The sequence below is a fragment of the Furipterus horrens genome, unplaced genomic scaffold, assembly GCF_987537825.1.
Source record: "Furipterus horrens unplaced genomic scaffold, mFurHor1.1.pri manual_scaffold_11, whole genome shotgun sequence".
In the NCBI taxonomy this organism is placed as follows: Eukaryota; Metazoa; Chordata; class Mammalia; order Chiroptera; family Furipteridae; genus Furipterus; species Furipterus horrens.
In genome coordinates, this window is record NW_028327181.1 from 34,122,878 (window position 1) to 34,135,685 (window position 12,808).

General features: G+C 44.6%; 1 protein-coding gene across 1 annotated transcript in view; it reads right to left on the reverse strand.

Moving 5' to 3' along the window:
• Positions 1-1,360: 1,360 nt before the first annotated feature.
• The window catches only part of GRIK4 (glutamate ionotropic receptor kainate type subunit 4), a 214,055-nt gene continuing 202,607 nt past the window's right edge, over positions 1,361-12,808 (reverse strand). Inside the window, exons 17-18 of the mRNA XM_090257477.1 lie at positions 5,030-5,148; positions 1,361-1,732 (exon numbers count right to left, since the gene is read on the reverse strand). Coding sequence (XP_090113603.1) covers positions 1,373-1,732; positions 5,030-5,148 — 479 coding nt within the window. The 3' untranslated portion in view covers positions 1,361-1,372. The remainder of the gene's footprint in view (positions 1,733-5,029; positions 5,149-12,808) is intronic.

Genomic DNA, 12,808 nt, shown 5'->3' on the forward strand with positions numbered 1-12,808 from the left:
TTGCAGATGGAAGAGAAATTCAGTGCTTTGCTGAGATCACATAAGGGGGCTACTGTCCAGGCTGAGGTTAGAACTCAAGAATTCCCAGTTCCCATGCCTGTGTATTGGCTAAGAGACCCACCGCTCTTCCAGGAACCTGGTGAACTCTTGATTACTTAAGGTCTTTCCATTTAATAAACATACATATATGCACACGCATGCGCGCGCGCGCGCGCGCGCACACACACACACACACACACACACACACACATATACACCCAGTTCTCAGGTCTAATAGCAAGAAATCACCCAATCCATAATAGCCGTGGGGCCTGGTTTCATAGGCAGCTACTGAGTTTGGTTAAAAGAGATGCATCACACACCCAGGGGCCCCTTCTTTGTCCTCTGTGAACAGCACCTTCCATGTGAAGCCAGCTTCACAGTGGGAAATTGTGCCTTCCCTTTCTACTCCTTAGACAAGCTTCCAGCTAGTTTGTGCACTCTGCTCTTCTCACCTGTCTTCTTCTGTAGAGATCACAAAAGGCCAAACCAAAACCAATAAGAGTGAAAATCAGAAAGAGAAAAAAAGACATATTAACCCTTGAAGCCCCAGCCATTTGAAGGTTTCTTTGAGTAAGCTAGGAGTTAACTAGTTTGGAGGAATTTAAAAATTACTTTAGTGGACTTTTATTAGAGACTCTCCACCTTATTCTTCCCAAGACGCTTCTCCTACACTGTACCCTAGTCACTGTACAGAAAGGGGAGTTCAGCACTGAGATCTCACTCACTGGCCACTCCATTTCCTAAAAGTTAGGAAAAAGGATCAGGGATTATTTAGACTTCTATTCCCTAACCCAGCCTACCCCTCCAAATGAACAAGCAAACAAAAACGAGGAACAGAACTGAGAAGACAACAAAGAAGAAAAGGGGTTTGGGAAGAGAACGGGGAAACATTAACAAAACCTAAACAAAAATATACAAATCCAGAAAAGAAAACCTTCCCTGTTGAGTTTATTATTATTTTTTTCTTGTAAGAACTAAACCCAGAGTACAACGGTCCCTTCTTAATGGGAAATTCCACCAATTCATTGGACAGGTCTGGGAGGGACTCCCGCCCCAGACTGTCCTTCGGGCAGGAAGGAAAGGCCCACTGGGAGAAGACGCGTCCTCGTGCTTCGGCGGCAGAGCGTCCCGTCCCCATTAGGGCGCAACGACATTGGGTGGACCTTGCTCCCAGACCAGGGCGCTGTCTCTGGCTGGGGCGTTGGGTTCTTCGACCCTTTTGTATAAGAACTGGATCCGAAATCCGGAAAGAAGGGCGGCCGCGGCCGAGTCTGGGCTCCGGAGAGACAGCAGCGCCGCCGGGCCCGCCCCCCCCGCCCGCCCGCGAGGGCTACTCGGGCTCGCCGCTGCCGGCGGCCTTCTCCCACTGCAGACTGTCCTCGCTGCGGGCGGGCGACGGCCGGGCCCGCAGGCCCTGGAACCGGCGGCACTCCGGACAGACTCGGATGTGCGTGCAGCCGCGCGCCACCAGGGCGGCTTCCTGCGCCAGTCTCTGCGCCAGCTGGTCGGGCTCCCCGGCCCCGGCCCCGCACAGCTTGCCGTTGCTGAGCGTCGCCGTGCCCCGAGGCCGGCGCTCTTCGGGCACTGGGGGCGCGGGCCGCACCCCGGCACGCCGCCGGCGGGAGTGGACGCTGTCGTGACACAGGATGATGCTGCGCAGCTCCGTCACCATCTCCTGGCAGACGGACACCTGGAAAACACGAGGGGTCACCGCCCACCCTCTCAGAGCCAACCCCTGGGGGCCCCCTGAGCGCGCGTTCAGATGAGCTTAGGGCAGGTATCACAGAGTCATATGGATGTAGAACCTTGGATATGAAGATTAATGAAGGCCTTTCGATCCAGCCCCTCACTCCCAGCCTCTAGTTGATATTCAGACACCCTACTGTAATGTTCCACAGCCCTGCCAGCCGGCCGCCCAGTCTTTGTTGGAACACCGTCAAAAGTCTTTCCGTGTTAGGAAATGTGTGTGTGTGTGTGTGTGTGTGTGTGTGTGTGTGTGTGTGTGTGTATGTGTCGGGGGCTGGGGAGTGTTGCTTGGGTCTACTGAGTTAACAATTCCACGCCCTGACATTTTCCATTAACACCAGTTAAGTTTGCACACAGAAGCCTACTAGATAAACAACCCTTCTACTCCATGTAAGTCTACATCAGGTATTTGAAAAAGCGACCATGTCTCCAGGAACATTTTGTTCTCAGGCTAAAGAGTCTCATTTCTTTAATTGACTGGTTAGAGCTGGAGAGGATGCATTTTAATAATTGGAACAACAAAAACCACAGCAGCACTACTCCTACAGGTCCTCAGTCTCTTGCTATAAAACCCAGCTGTGTTTCAGGATACTTCGTATTCTAGGAAAGTAATATAATACACATACAATTATTATGTATCAGTGAGGTCTGGGGCAGACTCTATATTCAAACACATTGATATTTTTATAGCAAAATGTATGTATCTTCACACTGAATGAGAAAAAGATCATATACAAGTTTCATACCAATTCAAGTTCTGTCACCAAATGCATTTGCTTGACAATCATAAAAAACTTGGAACTTTCTGAGCTTCTTAAGTTTCAGAATTGTGGACAAAGAATCATGAATCTGGACTGCCATCACTGTTACTGCTATTATACCCATTTCACAGATGTGAAAAATGAAGGCTCAAAGGTTATATATCTTGCTAAAAATTACTCGACTAATAAATAGCTGAACCAGAATTTGAACCTAAAGAGCAAGCATACTCACTTTAGTTGTCTATCCTGTGCTAGAAAGGACACCTTCCCAGACCCTGATGGGAGAAGAAGCCTTCTGCTCTTTTATGTTGTCTCTTCCAGTCTTCCAGTTCTATCAACAGGACTGGTGTTTGACAAATAGCTAAGGTAGTTCTTCCTCTTCTTCATTTTAGCTATTGGGAGTCCTCATTGAATTTTTCAAGGTATGCCCAAGCTATGGGGTGAGCTCTTGGAAGAGTAACAAAATATATACAGATCCTCTACTTGAAGCACCTACAGAGATGCTAAAAGAAGATGGCCTGAGTAAGAATAGTGTGATTCTAAACTACTATTGATACTAAATAGCAGAGACTCTACAGCAAGGCACTTGACCTCTCTGTGCTTCTAAGAATAACTATAACAGGTAAAACACCACCACCTGCCTAATCTGTTACAAATGACAAGATTGTAACAACATATATCTATTGACTGCACTTTTCATGGAAACAAAGAGATAAAAGACACAGTCCTACTTGCAACGCAGTGTGTAAGTACTCTGGGTACATACAGGTCACACTGGTGTTGGAAAGGTTGTGGAATGATGAACTCTTCTGATTCAGGGAAGAAGGCAGGAGAGTTGGAGAAGTTTTTGCAGGGAAAGGAATGCTTGAACTAGGTCTTTCTTTCTAGAAGTAATAAGTAAGTATAATTTGTGTAGGAGTTGACAACAGTGAAAAGTCAGCAAAGCTGTAGAGAGGAGAGCCAGCCAGAGAGCTCATTGCCAAGCAAGGCAAGTGAGGAGAGAGCTTTTGGGGCACACTGTTCACTTTGCCATGGGCCACCCTGAGGGGCAGCAAGGTCCGATGGCACCTCTCCGGCTTGTCCATTGGGAGGGCTCTGATCTCTTAACAGTGACATTTCAAAGCCAAGCTGCCTGGATGGAGGGTTCAAGGGGAGGCAAGGAAATGGAAGCAGTTGGATCACCTTGGTTTGGGAGAGGGGAGGGAAAGGTCAGGAGCAATAGTAATATTGATATTATTTACAAAATAGAGAGTATGCTTGAGCAAATTTTAAGATTTTGGAGAGCAAGCAAGAAGAAGAATTAAAGGGGAGAAAGATCATCCTAGAGTAGCTGAGGAAAGATGGATTAAGTCTGAGAAGGAAGAATGACTAGAACATGTGCTGCAACTGCAGGCATGGCTTTAACTGGGCAGAAATTTTTAGGTGGGGTGCTCATTGGTCACTCTTATTTCTTGGTGAGGTGGGAGGTACAATTAACCTCTGTGCATGAAGGAGCAAAGGGGTGTGAGGAGTGGGTACCCATATGAAGTCCCGTTGGAAAATGGGAAAGAGGCTGAGCACAGAGAGTAGAGAGTGGAAAGACTGAAGGCAGTGTGAATCAAGGCTCTGTGAGAGGCTGGAATTCATAAATGTATAGAGACTGTACACTTCTGTGCTGTTATGAGCTGCTTATCCAGTGTCAATTAGTGAAGGAGATTTAAGAAGTTTCAGAGCTGGGAGATTGAGATAGAGGCTAATGTATATTAAAAACAAAGAATGCAATTAGCACGTAAGGATTTCTGGCCCTTCTCTGAGATAGAATGGGATCAAGTTTTCATCCGTCATCTCAGACCCTTTCACGTGTGTGAAACTTATATTAACCCAGTTTCTATGCCACAGCTTTGGGAATTAAACTGATTCAAAATCCCTGAGGAGGGAGATGTAATTCTTGGGCTCACATGAATTGTAGTATCTAAGCAATCTTTACTTGTAAGTGGAAAACATACTTAAGATGGAAGAATTAAAGTTATGGTTTCCATTAGTAAGCTGGTACTTTTGCCTGTTTTTCTTCACAATGATACATCTTAAATTATAGTTGTATAAGACTTTGTTGTTCATAATTTTTTTTTCACATATTCATTTGCTGAGCTGTTTCCTACAACAGCAGCCCCCAGCCCTTCTGGCACAAGGGACTGGTTTTTCCATGGAAGGGGTTGGGGGCGGGGGGCAGGAAGCGACCTTCTATTGCACCTGGTTCCTAACCGCACCAGTACTGGCCCATGGCCCTGGGGTTGGGGACCTCTGTGTTAGAAGACTCTGAAACCTGGAAGTTCCATGCCATTTCTTTAAGTGATGAAGCCCTGGACAGATCTCCTGTCTATGAGCACTCTGCCTCACATGGGATTTCACAGGACCCATCTGAAATGACTTTTGTCCACTCACGAACCTGTGAATTTGTCCCTTCGGACAGCTCTACAGGTCATGCCCCCTTGGAGGTTTACCTCAGTAGCTTCTGAGTGTCGGAGAGTCCATAAAAACTCCAACATAGCCATAAAAATGGCCACGATTAAGCCACAAATAAGAACCACAAAGATTCCACCAATATTCTCCATTCCCAATCCTGTAAGAAAATAACAAACAAAAAATAGTGTAAAAGAGCTGGAAGACATAATCATTCTACCAAAAACGCTCAGTCATTTAAATAACAAGAACTTGAGACTTATAGATGCTTTATGAACATATTCCTTGAAAAGGTATGATTTTTTTGAAAAAAAAGCAACATAGCTGGAGTAAAAGTGGGAGGGGATCCTAGTTGCAAAGGCAGGAGACTGGTGCAAAGCTCCCACAGGGTGTCTGGGAGTGGGTCATGGGGATCATTTTAAGAAAAGAGCTCAGAGAAATTTGAGTTAGCTTGTGATTCCAAAATATCTATACATTCTAGTATTTGCACTAAAAAGTTAGCCAGCCTTACTCATGCGTTTGCTTAACATAGAACAATTGTTTTAACCAAACTATAGTTAGAAAAAACATGTTTACTAAAATAGTAATTTGGAGAATAAAACTTTTACTTTTTACCCTACCAGACCAGTGGTTCCCAGTGCTACCTGCCATCAGAACTTCCTGGGAAGTTTGTTAAAATATAGATTTCTAGTTGTTCCCCTAGACCTATCAAACCCATATCTCTGGCGATGGGGCCCAAGAATCTGTATTTTAAAGTACACTTCACAGGTAACTCTTCCAGCCCTGAACCTTTTAGAAGTGTACTTGCCTGCAGGTTCCTTTTAGTCAGGCATGGTTTTTGGTTGGGCCCTCATTGTTTAGCATGACACCTGGCATGTAATATACTCAATTAATATTTGTGAAATTGTATGGTTGTTTCATTTCCACAGTATTGAACATTAAGGTTAACTATGTAACTGGATGCTATTTTTGGTATTCAAGAAATCCACAAAAAAAGCATCTTTCATCCAGGAAAACGTCAAGAAGGTTGCTTATGTCCTGTGCTAGTCAAAAATGCTTACACAACTGACTGTTCAATCAGGAGGGCCACTGCAGGATGTGGAGCTGTGTCAGTGTTAGGGTGAGTCCACTTCACACCACACTGAGACATGAGCAGGGATTCAGGAGCAGAGATTCGACACTGCTTTCTGCACCCGGGAAAGCCAGAAAAAGAGCCTTACATAGCTCTACCAAAGTGCCTTGGGTTTCCTCTCACAAGGCCTCCAATGGGCATGTGCTTCTTTTATTTTGGTTTTAAAATAGCGTAGCATGGTGCAGTACCTGCCTGCACTGCTAATTACACCATGGCTCCAAGGGCTCACGTGGTGACTGTGCCACATGGGCTCATGCGCTGATCTGTGGGTGCGCACAGCCAACCCCAGAGCACTGATGTAGTGAGATCCTCTCTTTCGAATAATCAAAAATGGTATTATTTTAAGGGAAGGCATATAGGGTTCGGATAGATTTCTACCTTTGAGGAGAAAGGTGCTTAGGGTTTATCTGAACACATGCCTCTCTAACCTGGGAACATTTGGGCAGAAGGCTTTGGACCGTTGGAACATCAGGATCCATAGGTGGGGTCGGGGTGGGGGTTGGGCAGCAGACACACTTAAAAGAGAATACACCAGGATCTGGCTGGCGTGTGGAGGCAGATGCTCCTGCCACAGGGTTAAGGGTTGAGAACTGAGGTCTTGGGATGTCATCTGAGCATCATGGATGAGCTAGCTTCTCCAGCTGGCCTCTGTGGAGAAAGGCTGGATGGATATCCCCAGTGAGGGGTTAGTGACCAAGGATGCTCACCTATTCAGGTAAATAGTTCCCAAGTGACTGCTTAGGTACTTACTCTACACCTCTCCTGCCACTTTGGGAGGAAAAATGACCAGGACCCCCTTATGGGCTCCCTCTTGTTCCTGCGGAGGAGGTGTTCTGCCCTGTCTCCAGGTGCAGGTCTGCCATGGGGCTCAGCTGCTTCCTGCCTCTCAGAGTCACCTCGGCCCTGCTCAGTCTTCTCCCCTTAGTGCAGAGGCACACTCACATCTCTTCCTTCTCAAAGAAAGCAGGAAAATCCTTTTTTGCCCCCCAGCTCTGCCTAGTGAACACTCCTTCTCTGTTCTTCCTTCCCCGGACAAGCTTTTTGAAACAGTTATTTATATCAGAACTATTTTAAGACATTTTAAAGCCCTTAAAAAGCTTACATTTGCAGACCCCAACTCACATGAAAATAAGCAAAAGAAAATGCACCCACATCTTATGTTGAATGAATTTTTAAAATTCTGTTTCTGAAATGGTTGAAAGACAAGAAAGGGTTAATTTATAATTGATTGTGATTTCTCAGCAATCTTTGTGCTAAATGAGAAAAATCTAACAAAAGTTACTTCTAAATGTAATGAAGTTTTTAATAAATATTACATTTAAAAGTTAATAGTCAAAACAATGTCACATTTTGGAGGTATTTAATTCAACATGTCTGCCTTAATTTAATTTTTGAGGTATTTATTTATTTATTTATTTATTTATTTATTTATTTATTGCTTTTTGAAACTAATACTTTTATTTAGACTTCAAACATAATTTTGGATGCTTTTAGGCCCTGGGCCATCCTGTCTATGGTATCTGAAAGAGTTCTGAATTCATTTTTGTTTTTTCTATTCACTCCTCAACCCATGCAGTTTCTTCCTTCAACACTAACAGCCCCCTCACCAAGTTCACCAATGAACATTTTACTTCTAACTTATTGGAAAATTTCTAGTCCTGATCTTAAGTGACTGCTTGTAGCACTTGACGTTATCAGTCACACCCTTTTCTGGCTTTTAATGAAAACATTGCTCTCTGCTGTCTTTCAATCTTCTCAGTCACTTCTGCTGGCTCTGGGGCATGTTCTCTCTTTAGTTTTCTGCATTTGGTCTCTTGCTTCTCCTCCATGCACTAGGCTAATTACCAAGCCCTGTTGATTTTATTTCTATCTCTCCTACCACTTCCCTAGTTCAGGCCCTCACTTTCTCTTGCTTGGACTATTGCAGCGTCCTCCAAAATGACTTCCCTGTTTGTAGCTGAGTCCTCCTCAGCTCTGCCCTACACATAGTTGCCTGGATGGTGTTTTTGAAATGCAGAATCTAACTGTGACACATCCTCTAGTAACACAGACCTGTTTAGAACTCCCAGCACACATCCTTGTTGCCCTTACCTATGTACTTTTACTGTGTTAGTCCCTCTACCCAGATGGAGCCTGTCCTCATGCCCCAGACACACATCTGGCTAACCTCAACCTCTCCTTTAAGATTTAGCTCAGGAGACACTTTCTCTGGGCCACTTTTTCTGATGTTACATTGTTTTTGTGTGATAAAGCTCAGTTACATCGTTTTTGTGTGATAAAGCTCAGTGTACCACTCTAAAATTGCATAAAATAATACAAGGTCTGTCCAGAAGGTATCCAGCTATGTACTATGAAAAAGAGACATTTACTGAAGAAGATACGAGATACAAGAAACATTGTACATAGGGCAATGATGCCTCAGGCCCCTTCAAAGTAGGCACTTTGGGACCTCACACAGTTCTCCCAATCGCCATCAGCTGCCTCGTCATATTTTCCTGAATCTCATCGAAGGTCTGAAATCTCTTCCCTTTCAAAGGAAATTTTAGTTTGGGGAGAAGTCAGAAGTTGCATGGTGCCAAATCTGGGCTGGGGGATGACAGGGCGAGTCACCTGGGCGATTTGATGTTTTGCCAAAAATCTTTGCATGAGACATGTTGCATGAGTGGACACGTTTTCGTGATGAAGCTGCCAATCACCAGTGGCCCATAGCTGCCACCTTCTGAATCATCTGAACAGTTTCCACGGAGAAATGTTCAAGCTTAACACAAAATTGGATGCAGATTCATTGGTCTACTAGCTCAGACATTTTTAATGCAATGGCCACATAGTACACACACTCACTCAATGGAGTCTACTGCCCCCACTGACTAGTACAGTGATGTTGTCATTGTTCACACATGTGCATTCCAGTCCACTCTCCTTGGCTGCCAGGTTACATCCATGTTTCACAAACCATTCTCATTATATTAACAATGGCTGGACTTTTTCCAGACAGACCTCATACACTAGTTTAATTATCTGTATCTGGACTTCCCATTATTCTGTGAGTTCCAGTGGGGGAAGATCCATGTCTTGTTAAACTCTGTAACTCCATAATCATGGTGCCTGAAGCCCAATTAGAGCCCAAGACTGTTTGTGGAAAGAGTGAGCAGGAAAACAAAAAGGCTAAAGACATTCCAGATGTAGAAGCTTGTATTATCAAAAGCTTTGGATCCATACTGTGATGTGTATTCCTTCACAATTAAGTTTTGTTTGAGATAATAGTGAAGTGTGGCCATCCTTGTTGAGTGCTCCCAGCCTAGTCATGGAGGCAGATGCCCAGACTGCACCACGTATGGCCAGAAGCAGATTGCACATCCCGTGGCTCACACATGGTGGCCTGACAGCACTGGGTCCAGGCAGGTGTGAGGGCATGGGGGAGGGGCCTAAGCAGACAAGTTATCTGTGTTGGGATAATGTTGATTTCACCAGGGAAAGCTTCTGGGAGGCCCTGAGGTTTTAACAGGATCCTAGTGGAAACCATGAGTCACTGAAACACCCCACAGTCTTTTTTTTCCCAGTTTCTCATGTTTCAGGACCAGAATGTTGATCGTGGGTGTTGGCTTCAGAGTGCTGATTCCTGGCTGAGTGGTGTCCTCCCCTCAGGAGTGTGACTTGTATACCACTCATGCCTTTAGGAGCATATTGGAAACTGAAAGCGAGAATAGTTTGCTGGCAGAGTCAGTGTTGAGAAACAGATGGAGCAGGAGTGGCGAGTGGGAAGCAAGTGTTAAGAGTGCAGTATTTTTTCTCACTGTCATCGGTCGTTCTCCAGGAAGTCCAGCACCTTCCCTAGCCATAGCCATCACTCAGGAGAACCCCTGGGTGGACTCCCTCCAGTCTTGCCATGACCCTCACTGCACTCACAGATGCCTTGACACCTGCAAGGCGAAGCCATCTAATGCGCCTCTCTCTCCTTGTTTAGATGGGAACACACAGAGGCCACCTAAACAGAGGGGTCTCAGACTGGGATTTTCTACCGACGCTCATGTCTGAGCCTCAGCTGTGCCGCAGCTGTAGATTGTATTAAGTGAAACAGAATTGAACTCTCCCTGCAAACTCATGGCTGGTTAAAGACTCACTTTGGTGTCACATACAGATTGCCTACAAATATAAATGACAGTTGACAAATTCTAACAAATAAAATAGTTTCTACAGCTGTAGAGTAGAACAGCTGCCTGGAAAGTAGTGCCTTTGAGTAAATTTGATTCTCCACCCACCCACACACCTGTTCTGCCTTCAGTTCTGTAAATAATCACTTCTAGGGGTTGGGTATATGTATGTCTCAGGCCTTAATATCTGTGCATATTTCCAGACAGCACAGTAGAAATCTGCAGCTGAGATGTGGGGAAGTTATTTCTGAACAAGAAAGGGGAAGCTGGAGGCTGGGAGGCAAAGAGGCAGGGAGAGGCCACAGGGACCACTGAGGCAAGGGCAGAGACAGGAGAGACTAGTGCCACCATCCCATCGAGGGGCAGCACATTCGTTCTCTGATGATGCTCAACACATCTTTTGGAGGAGCTTCCATGAACTGAGCACTCTGCTTAGGTGCGGAAGGTCTGTGTAATGTTTCCCATTAAAAGCATTTGACGGGAACACGTATTTCTGACCAAGGTGACTTTTAAGTACTTTCTATTTCATAATCACATTCTTTTACATCCATGCAAATATATTTAGTGGTCCTATCTCCATATAATTATTTGTTGGAAATAACAACTGCACACACTCATGTGTGAACTGGCCTGTATGACCTTCCCAGAAGATGCAAAGTGATTCATCATGGTTGCCTTACTGAGGACTGTGACATAGAAGAAGGCTCGCCACATCTCCTTATGTTCACTATGACATTGGTGGACTAGGCCTAGCAGCTTTCCAGAGACAGTGGTGGAGAAGAATAGGGAAACAATACGAAATGGAAAAGGGATGGGAGAATAATTTGATAAATTTTGCAGTTTATCAAAACACAAAGTATGAGAGAGGCACTTAACAATTTATCAAATTATGACCACTTCATTTTTAAAACATTCTGTATCTCATTCAATTATCATTAAAAACACTGTAAAGGAGGCCCACTGTCCAAATTTTGCAGTTAAAGGAGTAGAAATTCAGAGCGCTTAAGTTACCCAAGTTTTCACACCTAAGATAAATCTAGATTAATTTTATTGCTCAGCTAATGTTTTTTACAAGTGTTTACTAGGAACAAAATTACCACACTAAACAGTAAAATTCAATTCTAACAGTTGCCCTGTGAAATCGGCACTACTCTTACCCCACTTTCCTAACAAGAAAGCTCAAGCTCTGGGTGGCAGATTCCAGCTGAAGTTGGAGCTGGAGCCGCAGCCCTGACCCCTACCCTATGCTGCCTCTCCCAGAAGCTGGGGTCTCTTGTGTCCCAGGGGCATAATTACAGGGCTCACCCTTAGCCCTTGATGGTTGAATTCATTCCTGGGACACCTCCACCCCCAGAGTGACCGGGGAAGAGGGTCTTGTGTATGGGCTATTAGTTCCACTGATTGATGAAATCCTCTTCTTTCCTGGAGAACATTACATCAAATGTTTGAATCAATGATTTGTTGACTTGCTCTTGCCTCAGTTTCCAGACAAAGCTGGGCTACAGTCTTTATAATCACTGACCTCCTCTGATGCCCACACACTGGGCCACTATTTACCTCTGTTCCTGATCATGCTTTTTGGCATCCCCTTGAATCTCTCTGTCTCTTGCTGATGAATTTGACTTGATTAGGGAGAAGCTTCCCCTGTAACCATCTCTCTAAGACAGTATCTGAACTCCCACAATGGGTTTCTAGTCTTGGCTGTGTACAGAGAAAGCAGAAAACCAGGATAATCAGGCTGGGCCACCTGAGAAGAAAGAGGAAAACATCCCCAGAATTCCCCTCCCATCCCCAGTCACCTGCCCGGACTCTCGCTAAGATGTCTCACACTTTCATTCTCCAGCTGTGTCAGTCAGCCAACTTCCTGCTCTCTAAGGATTTTGTGAGTCAGTGTCTCTGGCCTCTTTTCCCTCCTTGAAAGGGGATCCTGATTTTCACAGCCTAGTGGTGTATTTAGGTTTCTTTGAAGCTTGATTGTGAGCTTCAAGATAAAGGTATTTACTTTCCTTGGAATTCATCTACTACCTTTTTGTCTAGCAATTGTTCTGCAAGCTTTTGGCAATCCAATCCCCTTGAATTAGGATGCTAGCCTCTGTGAGTGGCTAGTGATATTTATTTTCATAGGAGTTGAGTGAGAAAATAAGTAAAATACATGTTTTGGAGAAGAAAAGGCAGAAGAAAATTAAACAGCTTGGAATGAAGCCTGCTTCTTTTTGTAACTCTCCATTCTTCCACATAATCTGCCATATCATTTTTTAGCTGTGCATGGAAGTCACTGAGTTATAGACAGAGAAAGAAATAGACACTGATGAGGCAAAAGGCTATTTTGTGGTTCTCACCTGAGCTTAGTAAGACCTGGCACAAAGACTTCAGGATCAGTGGCATTATGACCAGTGTTTGGATGCTTCTCTGAAGTTTGGCAAAGATGTTGGAGCTATAATACTGGATCAGAAGTGGGATAGCACTTGAATCTTTGAAATTTCTCACATTTTCATAGGATGACAAAGTAGAAAATGACTGTATTAGGCACCACACAT